Raw genomic sequence first — 20,196 nt, 5'->3', positions numbered from 1 at the left:
GCCCATGAGTCTCCGGGATGTCAGTTGCCGTCGACCGACTGTGGCGGTCCGAATATGAGATGGCGCAGTTACTGTACCCCAGCAATGATCGGGGGCTCCCTGTACCGCCATCGATTAACTAGTCGTCCCCGTGGCGTCCGGTCTGATGAACACCCCCTCGACCCCCTCAAACCCCTCATGCATTCACAAGCGCTTACCGGCGTCACGGGACGTTGCCAGTAATTCCAATCGATTTCCTCAGCAGATAGGAGGTAGAGCGGGGTGCAGGGTGGGCAGTGGTGGGCACGCTGGTGCCGCTGCGGTGCCGAGTGGATAGTGCCTAAACCGGAAAGGCTGTTTCACCCGCGACGGCTAATATCAGCTGAACGGTTGTTCCTTCCTAATCTCCAAATCACTGTCATTATCAGCCGCGCGTCGCTACACCAGCTGCGCGCCTTGGCTCTATACCAAGTTGTCACCTAGGCGGGTGTGCGTGTGCCGCTTAACCTGTGCATCCCCTGACACTATGTACAACGATGCTATTGACAATTGTCTCCCATGTTCGCTTTCACCGCTCCCCTGTTCGCTTGGCTTCTGATCTCGAATCTAATGACGCGGCGCCACAAAGGCAAATTTGGTATCGGTCCAGATGTATCACGCGTTCTTGCCGTCCAGGAGACGCTCCTCGAGGTCGAGGGGCCCGTGGAAGTTCTTGTGCCCGTCAACAAGCCAGGTCGTGCCGCAGAGAAGCATGACAATGGCGAGGACAAGAACGGCCCAGTTCATGCTCGAGCCGGAAAGCACAGGGATCGCAGGAGGGAAGAGGAAGCAGATTGATGTGATGGAGGCGAACGCAATTGCGCCAAGGTTGATGGGCCGGCGCCACTTGCCGAGCGACCACTTGCGCTCGTGACCCTCAAACGCCTTTTCGCCGCGAATGAAGACGAGGATGATCGGGATAATATATGAGAGCTGTACGAAAAGAATTGCGGCGGAGAGGATGGCGTTGAGGGCGACCGATGAGCCGAGCCACACGCAGCCGAAAATGACAACCCAGGTCGTGATGAAGGCGTTGGACATGAGTGGCACCTTGAGCCGTGGGTGGATGGGAGAGAGGAAGCGCGAAAACGGACCCATGCCGCGGTCACGGCTGAATGACATGATCATGCGGGATGCGACAGTGTTGACTGCCTGGATGCAGAAGAACATGCTGAGGAGGTTGAAGATGACGAGGCAAGTGCTGCCCGCCAGGCTTCCCGTTGCCTGGTGATAGATTGTGAGGAGGGGACCGTTGGGAGAAGCCGCGACGGCTTCAAAGTCCGTAAGGCAGAAGAGGAGGACGACCATGAAGATCCACGACGTGATTGTGCCGAGGCCAACAGCCATGACCATGACGCGTGGCGCATTCTTGGCCGGCTGCGGGATCTCCTCGACCATATGGGAGGCTGCGTCAAAGGCTGTGAGACCCAGAGTGCTCTGCAGGAGGCCAAGGATGAAAGCCATCCCGTCAGGCCAGCCAGTGACGTTGGTGAGGGTACCAAAGACATTCCTGGCAGGTTGGTAGCGGCCGCTCGAGCAAGCGAGCAATGTGATGCTCACCACCACGATACCTGTCATGCCCCAGATGCCCGCAAAGCGGTCGATGGTGGGGAGGATTTTGACACCGAATGCGTTCAGAGCCGACGCACTGAATGCGAATGCGAGGAAAATGAGGAACAGGTGCCAGTTCAGCGCCTCGTAGTTTTCGTTCCACATGCCGAGGCAGCCGGTGACGAATGCCACGCCAAGCGAGCTCGCGGCGGCAAACAGCGACGTCCAACCGGCACAAGCCATCCAGCCTGTGAAGAACGATACGCCCTTCCGGATGCTCGGAGGAGCACAAACGTCTGCCGTCAGCACTCAATTGTGACAAGGACATACATGCCCAGTCGTACTGCCCGCCGGAGAGGGGGTAGACGTGACAGATCTCGGCCAGCGAGATAGCCATCATCATCGTGCCGGTGCCCGAGACGAGAAGTCCCCACACCATGGCAGCGCTCCCGCCAGAGCTGAGGACGACCGAGAGCGACGCCGCCCTGTGGTTAGTGTCAGTTTTCACTCTTGCACATGAATCGCGCAACGTACATGGCTGGGGTTAGCGCTTGTCTCTGCCAAGTATCGACCGCCCTGAACCCTTGGAGCCCCTGTGAGGCGTCCGGGGGCGTCACAAAATCCAACAAGTGGGCGGTGACGCCGTGCGGGGGTTGGGCGAGGGCCCGCGATCCGTGTTACTCACCAGTCCATGAGTTGAGGAGGGAGAAACCCAGGCCAAGACAGGCGAGGAAGGAGAAGCGGCGCTCGAGTTCGACGGGCTGGCTGGCATTCTCGATGTACTGGTGGGCCTCACCCTTCTCGCTGAAAGAGGGCGTGCGCGGGGACGCGGGCGAGATATTGTTGGAGCTCATGGTGAGCTGTCAAAGTATGTCGGGTTCGATGATGGTATGTGAGGAACGAGTGGAGGCGAACTTAATTAGAGGCTGAGACAGTGCTGTAGAATGGTGTGAGGCACTGTAGAGAGCGATGCGATGATGAGATGTGCCGCGGTGGGGATGAAGAACAAGAGCGGGGTCTCAGAGTCTTATAACATAACTCAATTAAGACGCGCCCAGATCCTGGTTACCTCACAGTGATCTCGCCACATGCCGAGTGAGCAGGGGGCGTTATCCGGACCCGGCAGTGGGATTGCCTGCATCCTTGGCCAGGATCTGAGGGTTGATACCGCCATGACCGATGTGTGGGGCCCAAGGGCAGGGGAATGGCTTCGCTTTGGCGTCCCGGGCCCAACCCGGAGCAAAAGAGTGTCATACCCAACGACCCAGTTGTGGCTGAAGAGCGCCTGAAGTGCGGCCGGAATGATATACTTGAGGTAGGTTGTGGCATAGGAACATCCGGTTGTGGTGGTGGAGAATATCATCTAATCACCCTAGTTTAGCCTCATCTTATCGATCTCACCACATCATCTGACTCTGCCCTCCTCCACTCGGTCATCAATCCACCTCCGTTGATATTTACGTTCCGAGGACAGGGTGAGGAGGTTAGAAATGACTCACCCGGCGCGTGAGAAGCTGGGACCCCACGGGAACGCCAATGGAGAAGAGGCAGCAAACGGCAAGCGCCAAGTCGACAAACACAGACTGGTGTTGCTACTCTTCAGTCTGGCGCTCAGCTCGCGCAGGTCGGCGTTGCGTATTCCGGTGACCCATCACAATGGCCATGGTTATCCAGGGTGATAGCGCTGTTCAAAAGCCGCCTGGGCACGAATACCGCAGCCAAAGGGCAGAAAGTCGCTTACCGTTTAGCTTGACACATGTGGGGATATCCTCCTTTCACATTTGTCTTACTATCGCCAACCGTGTTTGGCATATCCAGCGATATGGATCTATCGGGAACGAGCGATGGCGGCGACTAGATAAGATCCCGAACGATGACAGTGCGGCAGGCTCTAGGTTCTCTCGTGGTAGCATACATAAGCCTTATCTCTTCTTGTCATGTGCCAACTGTCCGCCAATTCAAGCCGCGCAAAGCGACGGGGCATGGCCAGGTACAGCAGGCACAGCAGCTCTGCTCGTTTGGCTGCGATGACCAACCGCGTTCCCCATCGCCAACCTTAAAAAGGAGACGATCAGACCAACCACTCATAACTCACCACTGATAGCCGTGGAATGGGCCCCACATTCACGCTGCTATGCCCAGATGTTCTTGCGTGCTCCTTGCCTTTGCGATGGCGTCAAACAAGCAGGAGGTGGTACTGCTTGGATGGAATGGAAGCATGGGTGGAAGGCGGGCTCGGCCGATCTCGACGCAACAACTCCGGCCCGAAAGTCTCCGTCGCCGTCGGGTCGGTTTCACGGCCCAGCCCCCACTTTTGCTAACAATCTCGACTTCTTAAACGGCTCTGTCAACATTGCTCATCGAACACACTATCTCCATGCTCAACACGTACCCTCTCCTTGAGCGTGTCGCTGCACGCGCTCGCGCAGCTCCTGACGCCACGGCAATCACCGACGCTATTAACGGCATTGATGCGAGCTACGCGCGACTGGCGGCCGACGTCCTGCGCTTGGCCCAGCGCCTGGCCGCCGCGGACGCGCGCACCGAGGGACTGCGGGAGGCGCGCGTAGCCTTGCTTGTAGACAAGGGATATCTAGCTGCGCTAGGCCTCCTGGCCATCTGGGCCGCTGGCGGGCTCGTCGTGCCGGTCCTTTCCTCTCTGCCACTGCCTGAACAGGCGTACCTCGTCAACACGGCCGACTGCGCGCTTATTCTGGTAGATAAGAATAACCGCACACGGGCAGAGCAGCTCGTCGCGCAGAAGGATGAGGGGGAGAGTCTCAAGATCATGGAGGTTGAGGTTGCGGATTTGGTGGAGGAGGTGGGGGACGCCGCGGATGTTCTCCAAGCTCTCGCGCCGATCGATGGCGAAGCCCGGGCCATGATGCTGTTCACCTCGGGGACTACGGGGAGGCCCAAGGGTGCAGTGACGCGCCATTCATCTCTCGCGGCGCAAGTAAGCAGTACGGTGCAGGCATGGAGGTGGACTGAGAGTGACAACCTCCTCCACATCCTCCCGCTGAACCACCTTCACGGCATTGCAGTTGGGCTCTTGCCTACTCTCTGGGCGGGCGCAAGCGTAGAGTTGTGGGATAAGTTTGACGCAGACAAGGTGGGTGGAATGGTACATGTTCCCAATGGTACATGCTCCCTCTGGTTCTTCCTGCTGGGACAGGGCTAAAGACAGGTGTGGGCTCGCTGGATCAACGGCGCTGAAAAAGCCCCGATTACCATGTTTTTCTTCGTCCCTACCGGCTACTGTGAGTCGCGTTCTCGAACTCCTAGTGATCCTTGATACGTCTCGGGCCCCCCTCCAGCCAAGGTGATACCTCTCCCAGACTGCTGCGGCTCAAGCTCCCATTTCCTTCTCTTTGCGGCTCATCGCTGGGTTTCCGCTCACGCCAGCGCGCCTGATTGCGGCACACAGGGCGATGACGCCTGAACAGCAGGCCGAGGCCTCCGCCGCGTCTGCAAAGCTCCGCCTTCAGGTCTCCGGGTCAGCACCGCTGCCTGTCAGCGTTAAGAGTGCATGGGAGAACGGCATTGGCGGTGGGCAGGTCATCCTTGAACGGTACGGGATGACTGAGACGGGATTGATTGCGGGTACGGGATGGGAGAACGAGAAGCGGGTCAAGGTGAGTTGCTGTTGTGTGTGCGGAAATGGTGACATGGTTGGAATGGTGTAGAGTTGGTTGCGTCCTGGCAGCCTCACATCTCCTCGAAGCTGACCCCAGGGCTGTGTCGGCTTCGCGTTTCCTGGCATGGAGATCCGTCTGTGGGACCCGGTCGAGAACGTTGTCATTACGGGCCGCGACGTGCCAGGCGACATCGAGGTGCGCGGCCCGCAAGTGACCAAGGAGTACTGGCGCAACCCGGAAGCGACGACCAAAGAGTTCCGTGACGGCTGGTTCCGCACCGGAGACGTGGGTATCTACTCGGGGGCAACCGGGGAGGAAGGGATGCTCAAGATTCTGGGTCGCGCGAGCGTGGACATTATCAAGAGTGGGGGCGAGAAACTGAGCGCGGTCGAGATTGAGCGCGCGATCCTCGAGCTGCCAGGGATGAAGGACGTAGCAGTCGTCGGCATCCCGGACGAGGAGTGGGGCCAGATTGTGGGTGCGGTCATTGTGACGGAAGGCGAGCAGGTCGAGCTCAAGACGTTGCGAGACCAACTCCGGTCCGAGTTGGCAGCATACAAGCTCCCGCGGAGGCTCAAGGTTTTGGATGCTATCCCGCGCAATGGCATGGGCAAGGTGCAAAAGAAGCTGATTGTTGAGCGCGAGTTTTCTTAGATGATCTGGCAATATAGCTGTTGTGGCGATGCAGATTCAATTCTGAGGTGATGACACTGGAGCAGGTGTTACATAGATCTGCCTGACGCCTGACACTTCGACGTCAAACGCCATCGGCCACTGGACCCTTTCGTTTCTCCGTATCCTCGATCACGATGCCATTTAACAGTACAGTAGAATTAATCCATGGATTACGGGTCAGGCTCAAGTGGATAGCGAATGAATAGAATACTCTCCGGTGTTTGTATTATGGAATGGGAAGCGAGTATGAGATACCCTGGGTAAAACGGTATCCCGCTCACCGCCTCGGCCAAAGCTATTCGCTTCCCCTCTCTGTCCACCGCATCAACAGGCGGCCATTCGATATGCCCGGCCGAGAGGCTTGGCAGCTTGGACGCTATACGCTGCGGATCCTCTCACTCGCTCAGACACTGCATCACCCGCCCTTGACCTTTTACAACAGATCTGGGTTGTCTTGGCGCTGCTACAAATGTCTGACAGGTGTCCTGCTGATTTGTGTTCCCACCTTTTGGTTGTCACTGATTTCTCACCTCTCTTTCCAACTTGCCATGACAGACCGCCGCGCATCCAAGGACCGTGGGATCGCTGCTCCCGGTCTGACAGGACTCGCGAACACGACTGGCCGCTTCTTCACCTCGGGCGCAAAGGAGCTCGCAAGGACAAAGTACGGCAAGAGTGTTGGTTCATTTATCACGGCCACCAATGCGCGTCCTAGCTCGACTTCGCCCAAGCCGCAGAAACAGTACGGAACAGCTCATGCGGTGCCTCCAACCACCGTTCATACAATCCATGCCCCACCGCCCAGCACGTACGGTCCGCCCGCGCCTAACAACTGCACGAACGTGTATCAGACGCCGTACAACCAGAACCAACCGGGCCAGAGCCAGTACCAGCAGCCTTATCTGCAGCAGCCGGGGTTCAACGTGGCCCCGCCAAACCAGTTCAACTCGCCGCCGCAGACCTTGAACACCTCGCCTCCTCTGCAGTTCAACTCGCCGCCGCAGACCTTGAACACCTCGCCTCCTCTGCAGTTCAACTCGCCGCCGCAGACCTTGAACACCTCGCCTCCTCAGCAGTTCAACTCGCCACCGCAGACCTTGAACAGCTCGCCTCCTCTGCAGTTCAACTCGCCGCCGAACCAGTTCGCTCCGCCCCCGAACCAGAACCAACCCAGTTTCCCGCCGCCCACGCAGAACCAGAACCAGGGCTTGTCCCCTCCTCCACCGAAACCGAGCCTCCTCAGCAACCCTAGTTTCACGCAGGGCTTCCAGGACGGCTACTCACAGTACAAACCACCGGTCCAGCAGAACGAGGGCTTTCAGCACACAGGACAGATGCCCCAGCACTCTCCTCAGATGCCTCACCAGCACACGGGATCGTCGCTGCCACACCAGAGCACCGGACCCGTTCACCAGCACATGGGCTCGATATCCCAACCGAGCGGCATCGGCCTGCCGTACCAACCATCTGGGCCGCAGCCGCAGCCGCAGCCGCAGCCACACGCCAACTCGTACCCCCAGCCTGGGCATGCTCCATACCAGCCGCTCCAGGAGTCGCCAATGTATACGGCCATTAACTCGCCTCCGGCGTACTCACCAGAACTCAGCCCGCCAACGCAGTACAAGCCGCATGGCGGTGACCCCGGCCAGCCATGGTATCAGCCGTGGGCAGGAGGTTCCCCACAATCGTCCATGTCGGTGCAGTCGATTTCCTCGCCGCCGATATCGCCTCCGCTCATGACGCCCCCCGCCGTGATGGTGTTCGCGGAGCCCCAGTCATACTATGCCCCCCCACAGCAGCAGCAGCAGCAGCAGCAGCAGCCTCTTGTGCAGCCCGTGTACGTCCAGCCCGCGTACGCCTACCAACCCGTACTTCCGGGCCAGGCAATCCCGCCCGGTGCCATCCCCGTTTACGGGAATGCGCCTACCGTCGGGGGAGGTGGCGGTGGTGGTGGTGGTAAGCCGCAGAAGGAGAGCAAGATGTCCAAGCTCAACGACACAATGGGCGTCGTGTCGAGTGGCACGCAGATCATCTCAACCTTCACGAGTTAGCACAGTTGTGCCATGGCATTGAGAACTTGGTCTATAGCCTGGTTGGTCTGTATCATTATCATGCATACACGATTTGTGCTTCCTGAATTGTGGCGTAAAGTCGAGTCAGCTGTGCTGGTTGATGAATCGAAAGCCTCCTCGGCTGCCTGTTGATCTGTTGATTAATTATCAGGGAACTGACAATGGCTTAAACATGCTTCCGCCAGCAACCCACTCTTGTCTTCTCTTCTCTCCACTCCCACATCCACTCCCACTCGACATCCAACACGATGCGGCTCATCACCGAGCTCAACAAGATCGGAAAACAACTCCTAGGTGACACCAGCCACGATGGCTACCATGTCCCAGGCGCTCCTCCACCGCCACTCTACGCCCAGTCTCCTCAGCATGCAATGTCCTACCCACCGCCGTCCGCTCCCTCCCTTCCCTACCCACCAACATCTCCCCATCACCAGAGCACTTGGCCCCCTCCAAACGGTCCCGTCCACGGAGCTCCTCAATCACCTCCATTTAACCCAGCCCAGTTCCCGGTTTCGTCCGCTCCGGCGTATTCAACAGGATACACAGCAGCGCCGCAGACTTACACCGCTGCGTCGCCGCCGCAGCCTTACACCGCTGCGTCGCCGCCGCAGACTTACACCGCTGCGTCGCCGCCGCAGACTTACACAGCTGCGTCGCCGCCGCAGGCATTCTCGCCTCCACCGAGCTTTGCGCCGTATCCCTCGCCTCCCCACTCTTCCCCACCCCAGTCCTTCACCTCACCCCACGCGACCCACGTCCCCTCTCACAACCACTCGCACTCTCTCCCGATTCCCTCTCCCCCTGTCCCGGCCACCCAGCCCAGCCATAATCCCGCCGACTGGCTGGTCGCCCTCCAAGATCTTCTACCACTTTGCTTTACGGCGGCACGCGATCACGTCGCTAGTGCTCACTTGCAGCCTGACACCATCTGGCTGTATTTTGTCGACCTCGGGCCTGGCCAGTACTTTGCGGATGCAGTGTACGGGATAGACGGCAACGCGTTCGCCAAAGACGACCTCGCTTGGGCCGGCGTTCCGCCCAACCCTGAGCGCTCCACGGCACTATTCCGTATCCTCGCTGGCGAGTGGGTCACCAAGATTTGCCTTCGCAGCAAGGTCGAGGAGGCGCATCCCTCTCGTGTCGTGGTCAGAATGGACGTCGCTAGCAGAGGATTCGGGAGCACAATGTGCTACGAGGTTGCAAGTGTGCGACACCCGACGCTGAGCCCGGCCCAGGTGCTGACCCTCTGGGTGGCACGACTCAAGGCGACGGGAGATGATAGTGCTGATTTTATGCCAGCGTAGGGAGGAGATGGCATGCACTCGCGTTATGCAAGGACAAAGGATTCCACTTTGCTGATCGCCAAGCCCGGCCCTCATCTGAACCTGGTCCAAACATTCGCATTTCGCCAACCGTTGTCTGCAATACACGTTACACCTTCTCTACAAGCTCGGTCTCCTGCTTCTCTTCCTCAAACTCAGCCTTTACGTGCTCCCTCCGCTTCTCCTCCATCATCACAGCCGAGTCAAACTTGTTAAACTTGCGCGTTGGGATGCGCGCCTCGAACATGTAGTCGAGCTCCTCGAGCGACCGCCCCTTAAGCTCGGGAACGAGGAAAAAGGCGTAAACACCAGACACAACTGAGAATCCCATCCAGATGAACGCAATCTTGCCTCCGAGTCCGGCCGTTTCCTGAATGAAGGGCGAGACAAAGGTGACGATGAGGCCGACACCAAAGCCGGAAAATGATGCGAGCGCGAGCGTCATCTCACGCAGGGGTCCTGAAGAGATTTCAGCTGCGACAGTCCACGGCATTGGCGACCACGTGTTGGAAAAGAAGGAGATCCAGAGGAAAAGCGACGCCACCAGGAGATTTGCTGCGCCGCCAGTGGGTGTCTTGTAAACAGTCGAGACGGCACCGATGATTCCCATCCACACGGCTCCAGATGCCGAGCCTACGAGAAGCAATGTGCGGCGGCCGAGCTTGTCAGGGAGGTAGAATGCGCCGAGGGAGGTCACGAGGAGGACGACGTAGAGGACAAGCACGATCACGTATACGTTGGAGATGCCGAGGCTGAGGAGCAACACGGTGGTATAGTTGGCCACAAAGCCGACACCCTGGGCTTGCCTGTTTGTCAGCTGAATGGTTCAAATTGTCTCCTCGTCCGTAAGACTCACTGCAGACATTGAAGACCGACGGCAATGGCTGTGCGGCGGAGGTTGGCGCCTCGGAAGAGCTCAAGGACGCCAACCCCTTCATGTAACGCCTTCATTTCCTCGAACGCGGCCTTGATCTCCTCAACTTCGGCCCATACTTTGGCCTCGAGGTCCTCGCCTGGGAGCGCGACGCGCAGGCTGCGGAGCACCTTGACAGCCTCGTCAATGCGGCCCTTGGACACGAGCCATCGCGGGGACTCGGGGAGGAATGGGCCACTAACGAGGATGGCGATGGGCAGCACAAACTGGAGACCGATCGGCAGCATCCAGTTTATGATCGACGTCTTGAGCACGACTCCGAAGACGGTGGCGGCAGCCACAACGTAGCCGACGTTCTGCACAATGTTGTAGTTTGACATGAGGACACCGCGGAGCGATGACGGGGCGCACTCGGACAAGTAGACACCGACGGTGGCGGAGGCGATGCCCACGGACATGTTCAGGATCACTTTACCAACGATAAGAACCCAGATCTGGCGCCCGATGGTCGACAGCGACTGGACAAGCGCGCCGACGATGCCGATGATGGCGAGGACCATGAACGACATTTTACGGCCCCATCTGTTGTTGATGTACGGTGCGATCTTTTGTCAGCGGCGCTGGTGCTGCTGCTCACCATACAACCGAGCATGATTCCGGCAGTGCCCAATCCCGAGCCGCAGCTCTGCTCGGTTGACGAAAGACTGATCTTGGTGCTGCCATCGGGGCCGGTTGTGACTGTGTGCCCGAACTGGTCGTTAAAGTAGGGTGCGCCCTGTTCGTCAGCTGAGAATGAACTGTACACACCAGAATGATGCCCCACCATCCGTTGTCTGGAGTCAGTGGACAAAGGCGCCATATACACACCATAGCCGAAGGAGAGGGCGCCCAATGACCCCAGGAAGGAGACGAGGGCGAGACGGGGTGTCTGCGATGAGCGCGGGGCCAGCTCGAAAATTCACAAGTTCGCTGTAGAATCCCATGCCGAGCGTGTTGATGTGACGGGGGCCAATGGAGGTAGCTGCCCATTAAGTAGCGGGCCATCTGGCCATCTGGGATGGTTATCCAATGGTCATGTATGATGGTGGCGAGGTGGGCTGCTGAGCTGATGAGCTTGGCTACTGTCGGGACAATACAAGTGCAGCGGACAAACTTCGGATCCACCATGATTATCCGACATTGCCCCGCAGTCTGGCAATGACGGCCAGCTTGCCAAGGTGGCCAAACGGTCGGGGCCCAACGATGGGATCTGATGCAGAGTCTGGAGAGTATGTATTCATACAAGGATAGGCTGTTTGATGAGGTATGGCTCTCTACGGAAAATGTGGGGCCGAAAGATGTGAAATGTTGCGGTTGTGCCCCGCAGTCGATTTGTGGAGCTCCCTAAAGGCCTCGAGGTAATTCAACTGCCGATGTACCTGCCGCGCTACGCTCCGGTGATGCAGTCAATCTCGGAAAAGGCTCGGGACGATATCGGTGGATTGGATCCATCCATCACCTCATCCTCGTAACATCATTCCGGAGGCGCCCAGCTTTGCCGCTTTACCCTTCCAGCTGCCTACCACTTGTCGCTACTATCTCATCCATAATATCATGCACGGCTTTCTACTCGACTTGTCAACACTCTCGACAGTCTGTCTTTGCCTCTACACATCTTGAATCTCGCAATGTCTGTCGCCAACAAGTTCCGCAATCCCATTCTGCCGGGCTTCAACCCCGACCCGTCCATCTGCCACGTCCCTGGCAAAGGCTACTTTGTGGCTACAAGCTCGTTCGAATACTTCCCGGGCCTCCCGGTCTACCACAGCACTGATCTAAACAGCTGGACAGTGAGGCACTTCCCATCAGCTCCCACTGACTCCAGCTCATCGGCCATGCCCTCAACCGCCGCAGCCAGGGCGTCGACATGCGCACAGTCGAGACGTCGGCCGGCCTGTGGGCACCGACCTTTAGGTACCACAAGGGCCGTTGGTACATGATCTGCTCCTGCTTCTGGCGCCTGCGCATCAAGCCCGTGAGTGTATGGCAGAAACCGCTGACTCAAAGGGCGAAAAGCCTGACGCCATCCCCTCTGGCTTCTACGTTTGGACTGACGACATCTTTGACGATTCCAAGTGGAGCGACGCCGTCTACTTTGAGGAGATTGGCTTTGACCAAGACGTAGGCCTGGAGCTTTGCCGCGCTAACTGAAGCTCCTCTTTGACGATGACGGCCGCGTCTACCAGACGGTCACCCGCTTCGACTTTGACGCGCCGACGACAAACGGGCAGCCATTGATCCAATCCTGGATCAACGAGATCGACCTCGCCACTGGCACCTCGCTCACCGAACCGGTCCTAGCCAAGGCTTCGCCGTTGGGGGTTGCCGAAGGATGCCATTTGCTCAAAAAGGACGGTTGGTACTACTTTTTCACGGCCGAGGGCGGGACACAGGACGGCCACCGCGAGTGCGTTTACCGATCGAGATCCCCGAGCGGCCCGTTCGAGGCACCTCCTGACGGGGTCAACCCCGTGGTGTACAACGCCGACCACCCCGAAATCCAGAACACGGGCCACATGGACCTTGTCGAGGGTCCGAACGGCCAGTGGGTTGCAGTGTTCCTCGGCGTCCGCCCCGTGTTCCCAGCCACAGTGACTGCAGAAGGCGTTATGGGAATGCCGTCGCACCTCGGTCGCGAGGCGTTCATGGCACCGATGGAGTGGGTCGATGGGTGGCCCGTGGTGAACAGCCACAAGCCAATCGAGCTCATTGGCGACTTTCCCGGCTTGCAAATGGGGCCGGCGCAAACCGGCTGGGTGGACCAGTTTGACCAAGAGAGTGAGCCCCTCCCTGGCCGCGTCACAGCTAACCCTAAGAGCTCAGCCTGGGCTGGTACACTCTCCGTGTCCCGCTCCGGCAGTTCTACTCGCTCACGGAGCGGCCCGGCTACCTGGCGCTGCGCGGTGGCCCGACGTCTCTCAATATCGAACACTGTCCATCTGTCCTGCTCCAGAAGCAACCCGGCTTCAACCTCGACTGGAGCACTCAACTCGAGTTCGCCCCGACGCAGAAGGGTCAGGAGGCAGGCACGGTGGTGTGGATGAACAAGAGTGAGCACGCAGCCCTCGGCCTGCGCGGCAAGGGGGATGGGAATGTAGAAGTTGTGTTCAGGCGCCCGGACAACGGCCAGATTGTCGTTTCAATCGTGTCCGCTAGCATCGCGCCTGCCACACCCGTTACGTTCCATGTCTACGCACGAAAGCAGCAGTACGAGTTTGCGTACACGATTCCGGGCGCGGACCCCGTCGTCGTCGGGACAATGGCCAGCTCTGAGCTCAAGCCGTTGTTCACCGGTGTACACCTCGGATTGTATGCCCAGGGGGTCAACGACACGCCCTGCTTGAACCGCGCCTACTTCAAGTACGCCCGGTGGGAAAACGCGACGGATTAGTCATACGTAGAGCGTTGATGAATACAGAGTAGCATTCGTGTACGGGTCTGGGCAGGAAGTGTTGAACCGACGATATTCCGCGCATTGGGATGACTTCCGCCTGTGCAATGTAGCGGCACATGTGGCGGTCAAGTCAAATGGCTGGGCACATGTAAAACACACTGAACACACACTGAACGCGCCAAACACGTCCAGGATATTCAACAGGCTAATGACTACCATTTGCATGCCTCTTACGGATCTTGGAGAACGGAACAAGTGGGCAATGGAGGGTGGTATTATTCCGACGATACTCCAGTGAGTGATATCATGCCGTTATTGTGCCGATGATGCCAGGAACCGCTGTTAATGGCTGTTAGTCGCTCTTTGTCGCTCTTGGTGGGCATTGGGCCCAGCAAGCTCCTGTTTGCTGATATTACGCAGTCCGGGTGATTCTCGTCCGTCTTCTCTCTCTGAATCCTACAAGACGCAATCCTCTACCGCTCGATAACCGCCGGTCTACCGCAAGTCGAGGCCGCGCAGACACAAATACGCCGGGATGTGACCTCTCTGTTCCAATCCAACTCCAACAACATGGTCTCCCTTCAACCCCGCCTCGAGAAGCTCCGCGCCGGTGTCCACCAGCTCGTCGTGGACGGCAAACCGTTCATGATGCGCGCCGGCGAGCTCAACAACTCGTCCATGAGCTCGGCAAGCTTTATGCGCACAGTGTGGCCCGAGATGCAGCGCGCCAACGTCAACACAGTCCTCGGCGGCGTACCGTGGGACCAGATCGAGCCGGTTGAGGGCCAGTTTGACTTTTCCGAGCTGGACCAGATCATTGTTGATGCCCGCGCGCACGACATTCGCCTGGTGCTACTGTGGTTTGGTTCTTTCAAGAACGGTACGTTGTGATTTCAACCCCGTCTGACCAACTAGGAGCCTCGCAGTACCCGCCAGCGTGGGTCAAACTTGATCCCAAACGCTTTCCTCGCCAAAAGGTCGGCGCCATCCCCCAAACCGCCAACTACCTCTCTGTCTTTGACCCCAAGAATCGCTCCCGGGATGCTGACGCGAACGCGTTCAAGCGCCTGATGGAGCATGTCCGTGAGGTTGACGGCGCACACGGAACCGTGATCATGGTCCAGGTTGAGAACGAGACAGGTCTGCTGGGCGACTCGCGCGACCGGAGCGAACTCGCGAATGCTGCGTTTGAGGCACCTGTGCCTGCAGACCTTGTTGAGTTGTTCGACAAGCAGTGGGAGACTATGAACAGTACGATCCGGACCACCTTCGCCGAGCAGCGGAAAGCTGGTTCCATCAAGGCTACTTCCACATGGGAAGAGGCATTTGGCAAGAGCAAGTCCACCGACGAGCTGTTCATGGCATACCACTATGCCAAGTACGTAGGCGCTGTTGCGGCTGCAGGAAAGGCCGCCTACCCGATCCCGCACTACACCAACGCGTGGCTGCGCAACATTCCGGATGGTGCCGAGGTGGACGGGGCAACAGTCGTCGGCTTTGGCGGCATTTTCCCGGGTGCGTACCCTTCCGGTGGCCCGGTCGAGACGGTGCTTGACATCTGGATGGAGTTTGCGCCGGCCATCGACTTTTTCTCGCCTGACATCTACATGGATGGATACGACTCGACGTGTGCGTTGTACTCGCACCGTGGCCAGCCGCTGTTTATCCCCGAGCAGCGACGGGACGAGTTTGGTGCAATCCGGCTGTGGTCGGCCATTGGGCGATTCAACGCTCTGGGGACATCTCCGTTCGCGATCGACAGCGGCGAGACACCATACACCGAGCATTACCTTTTGCTCAAGCAGGCCGCACCGCACATTCTCGACGCACGCGTCCAGGGCTATCCCATGGACGGCTTCCACTTTGACGCCTTTGCGCCCGGAAGCCCCGACCCGTCCCCCGCACGCACGCTGCATTTTGGCGAATGGGGCCTCCTGGTAGAGCGCGCCGAGGTTCACGGGCACCCGGCTGCGGCGTATGGCATCATTATCCAAACGGCTAGCAACAAGTTCTTCCTCATCGGTGCGGGGTACCAGATCAAGTTCTCGTCCAACCGGAAGGACGCAACGTACACTGGCCTACTCTCCTTTGACGAGAAGGAAGTGGACGACAGGGGCGAGCTGCGCACCGGTCGTCTCCTCAACGGCGACGAGACACAGCAGGGAATGGCTGTCGTGATGCCTAGCAAAGAGATCGACTTTGGCGATTTCTGGTTCATCGCGATGCAGGTGCCAGCGCGGACGCGTCTAGCCGAGTGCACGGTGTATTCTCTATACGAGTAGGTGCAGGATGCATGAATTCTTCTCCACGCGGCAGATGACTTCCACGGGCAGATGACTTTCACGGGCAGATGACTTCCCATGGGCTAACACCTGCGGGCGGTATGAGATGCTCCTCAAGAGTCGTATTATTGATGATGTGAGCTCGTGGCAGATCGTCTGATCACCTATTTCCCGCTGACCTCGTCAAGCTCCGGTTAACCTATGCATGTGACATCCAATTCATTGCACCGATATGACACAGCGTGGCGCTACCAGTAATGTAGCCATCGTCGCGCTGCTCTATAAACAAGATGGGCCGCGAGACTGAAGCCCTTACTCCTTCGAACCACCGAGCCACCGCGCGCGGATATCCTTTGCGATCTCGACGTTCTTGACGGCGCGCTCCTGAGAGTCGGCGGCGCGGCGGTCAACCCAACCCTTCCGGTCCTCGAGGTACTCCTTGAAGCGGGCATCGCGCTCGATCGCCTTGGACTTGTGTGGCTCCGGCAAGTCCTCAATTCTAGGCTCAACAGGTTCGACTCACCCTTCGAGTAGTGGGAGTGTTGGATAGCCTCGAAGCCTTGTGCATACTCAGGGTAGATCGTACGAAGGTTCGTGCAATCTCAGGTTTGATCGTACGAATCATATATATATCTGTGCTTCGCTCGTAGTCACTAGTTTTCTGCACTCTCTTCATACCTCATTCCAACAGTTTCACTGTTATTCATGATGATGATCGCGGAGTGTCACCCTGTTCGAGATCACGGAATGCCACCTCTGTCGGTGTTCTGCATGTGCTGGCCAAGTCCATGCGTTAGGAGTGAGGGATAGAGCGGATCGACCGCAGTTGGGTGCCGCGGGTGCAAATGGTCCCGTCATTGTTTCACTCTCCGCGACAATCCGCTTTGTTCAGTAGCAGAGTGTTGCAGCGATCTGTATCGATGTACACCATGTCACTAACCTTGATTGCGCACTGAGGTCCATTTCAGTCTTCTCAACGGTTTCCCCCCCCTCTCCCCTCCCTGCACCCCTGTAGTAGACTGTGTTATTCGTCTCACAAAGCAAAATCTGCTGGACAAGTTTGCACATCCCCAAAAGCCAGACCGACCTCTACATCTATTTACAGGGGCGCCACCTTGCCTATACCTTCCCGCTCTCCAGGCTGGCTGTTAGGGTCAGCCATTTTTGCCTGGGATGTGCTCCGGTCGGCTTGGCGCCTTCTGTGGCTTCTTGGACCATCGCTGCCAACTGAGTACAAGGCAGGGAGCGACCAAGTTGCCTCGGTGTCACCAGGTCCATCGCTGGGTCCCTCACTGTTACCATCCCGTGACAAACAGCACTACATCCTCGCAGCTACTCGATATTGAAGATGTCGAATCCCTGGAACTCTTGGGGCAGTGACTCTAGCTGCGCTACCTGCGAGAGGTACGGCATGAAAGCCCATTCTCCCAACCCTGCAGGATCGCCGGCACCCCATAACTCTGCCTCCAGACTGTCCTCTGGAAGATTGACACCGCTCGTCTTTACTTGCCCCGTGGTAGTCAAGGTCGAAGGCTCCCCTCCAACCAATGTTGCGGACAGTGACCTGTTCTGGAGGTCGAGCCCCGTTCCTGCAGGAGTGTTACTTGGTCGTACGCCAGTTTGGTTTGGTGCTGCCCATATCCGGCCCTGCAAACGCCCGTTCTCCATATCTGCCGCCCCCGGTCGATCCTGCTTGTCAGCACCGGTTGCTAAAAAAGATGGCCGTTAGGACATACCCTCTCTGCCAGCAACCTCTTGGTGCTTTGCTGGAGCAAGTTGAAAGAGTTGTTTGCAATACTGCTCAGTCCCGTGTATTGAGACAAACAACGCAGGCACAGATCCCAGCTTGCTGTGAGTGACTCCCGGTTTATCAGGCCTTCGTCAAAGGAGCACAGTTGGCCCATAAGCAGGACGCTGCCGCATGTGTGCAAGTCTGAGCTGTCAGTCCGAGATGCCAAGTCCAACACTTGTCCAGGCCAGACCTACAGCTAACGTTGTACCACCAGGCAGCGAGGCTTCGCGTTTTGATGTTCGTGTCAAGACAGCGGACCAGGCTCTCGGCCGACAAGACGCATTGCGCCGCAATTCCGGATAGCATCCAATCTTGAACCCGCCCAACACCGGGGCTCGTCTTCGCTTGTGTGGGCGGAAATATGTGCCGTTGCTTCAGGAGGTGTTCGAGGGCCCCACGGAGGATGAGGACTCGGACATGAAGAAATCTGGATCATTAGCCAACACCATAGCAAGATATCTTTGCGACGTATTGTGTACACTCATACCTTACATGAAGTCGCAGCGCCGGCGCCAAAAAGCCGTCCGGAATCAGAGCATTACCTGACCGGCCATCTTCCGCTGTAGGGTCGTACTGGAGGTGTGGGGGAAGAGAGTCCCGCCACTCCATGATCATCGTGTCCAGGTCCAACAATGACTGGGCATCGGCATGGCCGCTGGACAACGCGTCGGGCCGCGGGGTTCTTGCCATATCTGTCGACTCGTCCCTGTCCAAAACCTGACCAAGAATGGCGTAAAGCTTGATGGTCTCGATAAATGACTCCACTGTACTCGGACAGTTTTCCGGCTGGGAATTCCGCTTCGCCTTGTCCTCGCTGAGGTACTCGTCGTCAATGGCCTCTGGCAACGGGAGTCGAAGTTGATCGCTTCGAATCATCGACGTTCGTCCAAACAGCGCAGAGATCTCCCGGTCGAGCAAGACACAGCCGTACCAGACACGCACTCGCATCTCCACCTCCCGCTGAGTTAGAGATGGAGTTGGGCAACCTTTTCGTCGGGCATCGTTTGGGCTCAATTGCAGCCCCATGTTCTGGGCCATGCGGATGGCAAGGCCAGCAATATTCCAGCACTTTGAGAACTTCTCCGTTGTCTGAAGGTAATAGCCCATCAGGAGGAGCAACTGAACCAGCTCGATGCCTCCATCCTCGTCAATGACGTCTAGCAGATCGATTTGTTGGGTGACGTTGAAGAAGGCCTCGGCTCGTGCCGAGTTCTGTTCCGGTGGGTTCGGCCCGAACAAGGACGCCAGTGCAAAGACAACGTTGACCATGGCGGGAAAGGTCTTGTCGAGGCCCTTCTGCCTGCACAGACCCAAGCAATTGGAAGCGTAGGGCGAGAGTTCAGTCCCCGAAGGCGCCGGTTCCCATAACTGTTCGTATTGCTTCATAAACGTCGGTCGATGAAGGATAGTGTACGTCCGGTGGACCCGAGTGAAGTAGAGCCGGACCAGATCATCCGCCTGTCGCCGAAGTGGTAGAGTCCACTGCGTTGTTCGCAGAAAGCGGTCGCAGGTGCATTTCTGCGGGACCGCAGATGCTGCTCCTGCGACAGAAGAAACAGTCTTCAGACCGGAGTGTATGGGGGCCGACACTAGGCTAATCGTACGATCGATTGGGCTCATCAGCGTTTGGGTGTTGGGAGCCTCAAGGCGATGAGACGATGCGGAAGGACTCGCTTGTGATGAAGGGCGGCCCACGTTGCCAACCCAGACAGTCGAAGAGCCAGGGACGTGTGCAACAGCCGGTAACTCTTGGGTGCCAGGCCTATTGACGTCGGTGGCCGGAAGCGGTGGTGACTGGGCTGTGCCGAGCGCGCCTACACCGTTGTTGCCGGGAGACCCTGGCCTCGGGGAGGCTGTTGCTCTCGCATCATCGAAAAGCCACGTCTCCATATCCATTCCCGACGCGTTGGCGAGACTCGGGTTTTGGGTGGCAATGGTATTACAAGCTTGCGTGGATGCTTCGTGGCCAGCGTTCTGATTGCTCACGCCTTGTTCGACATCTGACGTTGGTTCCCGATCGAGAACGGGGTCCCTACGTGTTGTGCGGCGGCGCTGGGAGTCGGTCTGGTCGCCCACGTTGTTGGACTGCTGCTGCTGTTGCAATCGTTCGGCCTCTTCTAACTCGCCCAGCCGACTCCGCAGCGATTGGATCATGCTACATGGTCAATCAGCATTCATACACCATGCTAGCGAGACATCTGGGCTCGAACAAAAGGGGTTTTCACTCACCCTTGCTGCCAAGACCGTTCCCGGAGCTCGGCCAGGTAAATGCAGGTTGTCTTTCGCTTTGTGCAACCGCCGCAGATGGGGACCGCTCCATCACATCGTCTCTTGCGAACGCGACATTCCTCGCAGGCCAATGGGGCCCGTTTCCGTGTCGCGGGGTGTCTGGGACCGCGAGCCGCCGGGTCGTCACGATCGGGGACGTTTGGTCGGGCCCGTTTGGATGATGGCTCCGCCATGAGTGGTGATAACAGTAGGTGGGAAAAAGTTGATACATCAAGTGGGCGGAGATGTGGTGGAGATGTGGTGGTGATGG

General features: G+C 58.0%; 9 protein-coding genes across 9 annotated transcripts; 5 read left to right on the top strand and 4 right to left on the bottom strand.

Moving 5' to 3' along the window:
* Positions 1 to 633: 633 nt before the first annotated feature.
* On the bottom strand, positions 634 to 2,423 carry CcaverHIS019_0400230 (uncharacterized protein; the record flags this gene model as incomplete). Its single annotated transcript, XM_060599812.1, has 4 exons — positions 634 to 1,865; positions 1,900 to 2,054; positions 2,104 to 2,107; positions 2,255 to 2,423. 4 exons carry the CDS (start codon positions 2,421 to 2,423, stop codon positions 634 to 636), a joined length of 1,560 nt encoding a protein of 519 aa, XP_060456468.1.
* A 1,523-nt stretch (positions 2,424 to 3,946) lies between these two features.
* On the top strand, positions 3,947 to 5,861 carry CcaverHIS019_0400220 (uncharacterized protein; the record flags this gene model as incomplete). The annotated part of the gene is made up of 4 exons (XM_060599810.1): positions 3,947 to 4,681; positions 4,757 to 4,829; positions 4,975 to 5,204; positions 5,304 to 5,861. The coding sequence occupies 4 exons, from the start codon at positions 3,947 to 3,949 to the stop codon at positions 5,859 to 5,861; spliced, it is 1,596 nt and encodes a 531-aa protein (XP_060456467.1).
* A 569-nt stretch (positions 5,862 to 6,430) lies between these two features.
* CcaverHIS019_0400210 (uncharacterized protein) lies at positions 6,431 to 7,933 on the top strand (the record flags this gene model as incomplete). The annotated part of the gene is made up of 1 exon (XM_060599809.1): positions 6,431 to 7,933. One exon carries the CDS (start codon positions 6,431 to 6,433, stop codon positions 7,931 to 7,933), a length of 1,503 nt encoding a protein of 500 aa, XP_060456466.1.
* Positions 7,934 to 8,202: 269 nt separating this feature from the next.
* On the top strand, positions 8,203 to 9,258 carry CcaverHIS019_0400200 (uncharacterized protein; the record flags this gene model as incomplete). Its single annotated transcript, XM_060599808.1, has 1 exon — positions 8,203 to 9,258. One exon carries the CDS (start codon positions 8,203 to 8,205, stop codon positions 9,256 to 9,258), a length of 1,056 nt encoding a protein of 351 aa, XP_060456465.1.
* A 127-nt stretch (positions 9,259 to 9,385) lies between these two features.
* Positions 9,386 to 11,133, bottom strand: CcaverHIS019_0400190 (uncharacterized protein; the record flags this gene model as incomplete). Its single annotated transcript, XM_060599807.1, has 6 exons — positions 9,386 to 10,082; positions 10,133 to 10,755; positions 10,788 to 10,925; positions 10,958 to 10,983; positions 11,018 to 11,078; positions 11,113 to 11,133. The coding sequence occupies 6 exons, from the start codon at positions 11,131 to 11,133 to the stop codon at positions 9,386 to 9,388; spliced, it is 1,566 nt and encodes a 521-aa protein (XP_060456464.1).
* Positions 11,134 to 11,817: 684 nt separating this feature from the next.
* CcaverHIS019_0400180 (uncharacterized protein) lies at positions 11,818 to 13,580 on the top strand (the record flags this gene model as incomplete). The annotated part of the gene is made up of 5 exons (XM_060599806.1): positions 11,818 to 11,979; positions 12,015 to 12,164; positions 12,197 to 12,310; positions 12,343 to 12,967; positions 13,006 to 13,580. The coding sequence occupies 5 exons, from the start codon at positions 11,818 to 11,820 to the stop codon at positions 13,578 to 13,580; spliced, it is 1,626 nt and encodes a 541-aa protein (XP_060456463.1).
* Positions 13,581 to 14,153: 573 nt separating this feature from the next.
* CcaverHIS019_0400170 (uncharacterized protein) lies at positions 14,154 to 15,865 on the top strand (the record flags this gene model as incomplete). Its single annotated transcript, XM_060599805.1, has 2 exons — positions 14,154 to 14,463; positions 14,499 to 15,865. 2 exons carry the CDS (start codon positions 14,154 to 14,156, stop codon positions 15,863 to 15,865), a joined length of 1,677 nt encoding a protein of 558 aa, XP_060456462.1.
* A 312-nt stretch (positions 15,866 to 16,177) lies between these two features.
* CcaverHIS019_0400160 (uncharacterized protein) lies at positions 16,178 to 16,433 on the bottom strand (the record flags this gene model as incomplete). Its single annotated transcript, XM_060599804.1, has 2 exons — positions 16,178 to 16,336; positions 16,389 to 16,433. The coding sequence occupies 2 exons, from the start codon at positions 16,431 to 16,433 to the stop codon at positions 16,178 to 16,180; spliced, it is 204 nt and encodes a 67-aa protein (XP_060456461.1).
* A 764-nt stretch (positions 16,434 to 17,197) lies between these two features.
* CcaverHIS019_0400150 (uncharacterized protein) lies at positions 17,198 to 20,119 on the bottom strand (the record flags this gene model as incomplete). Its single annotated transcript, XM_060599803.1, has 6 exons — positions 17,198 to 17,554; positions 17,602 to 17,662; positions 17,702 to 17,798; positions 17,852 to 18,084; positions 18,145 to 19,812; positions 19,887 to 20,119. The coding sequence occupies 6 exons, from the start codon at positions 20,117 to 20,119 to the stop codon at positions 17,198 to 17,200; spliced, it is 2,649 nt and encodes an 882-aa protein (XP_060456460.1).
* Between the last annotated feature and the right edge of the window lie 77 nt (positions 20,120 to 20,196).

This window comes from Cutaneotrichosporon cavernicola (assembly GCF_030864355.1).
Source record: "Cutaneotrichosporon cavernicola HIS019 DNA, chromosome: 4".
Classification (NCBI taxonomy): domain Eukaryota; kingdom Fungi; phylum Basidiomycota; class Tremellomycetes; order Trichosporonales; family Trichosporonaceae; genus Cutaneotrichosporon; species Cutaneotrichosporon cavernicola.
This window is presented reverse-complemented; position numbering and strand designations above follow the sequence as displayed.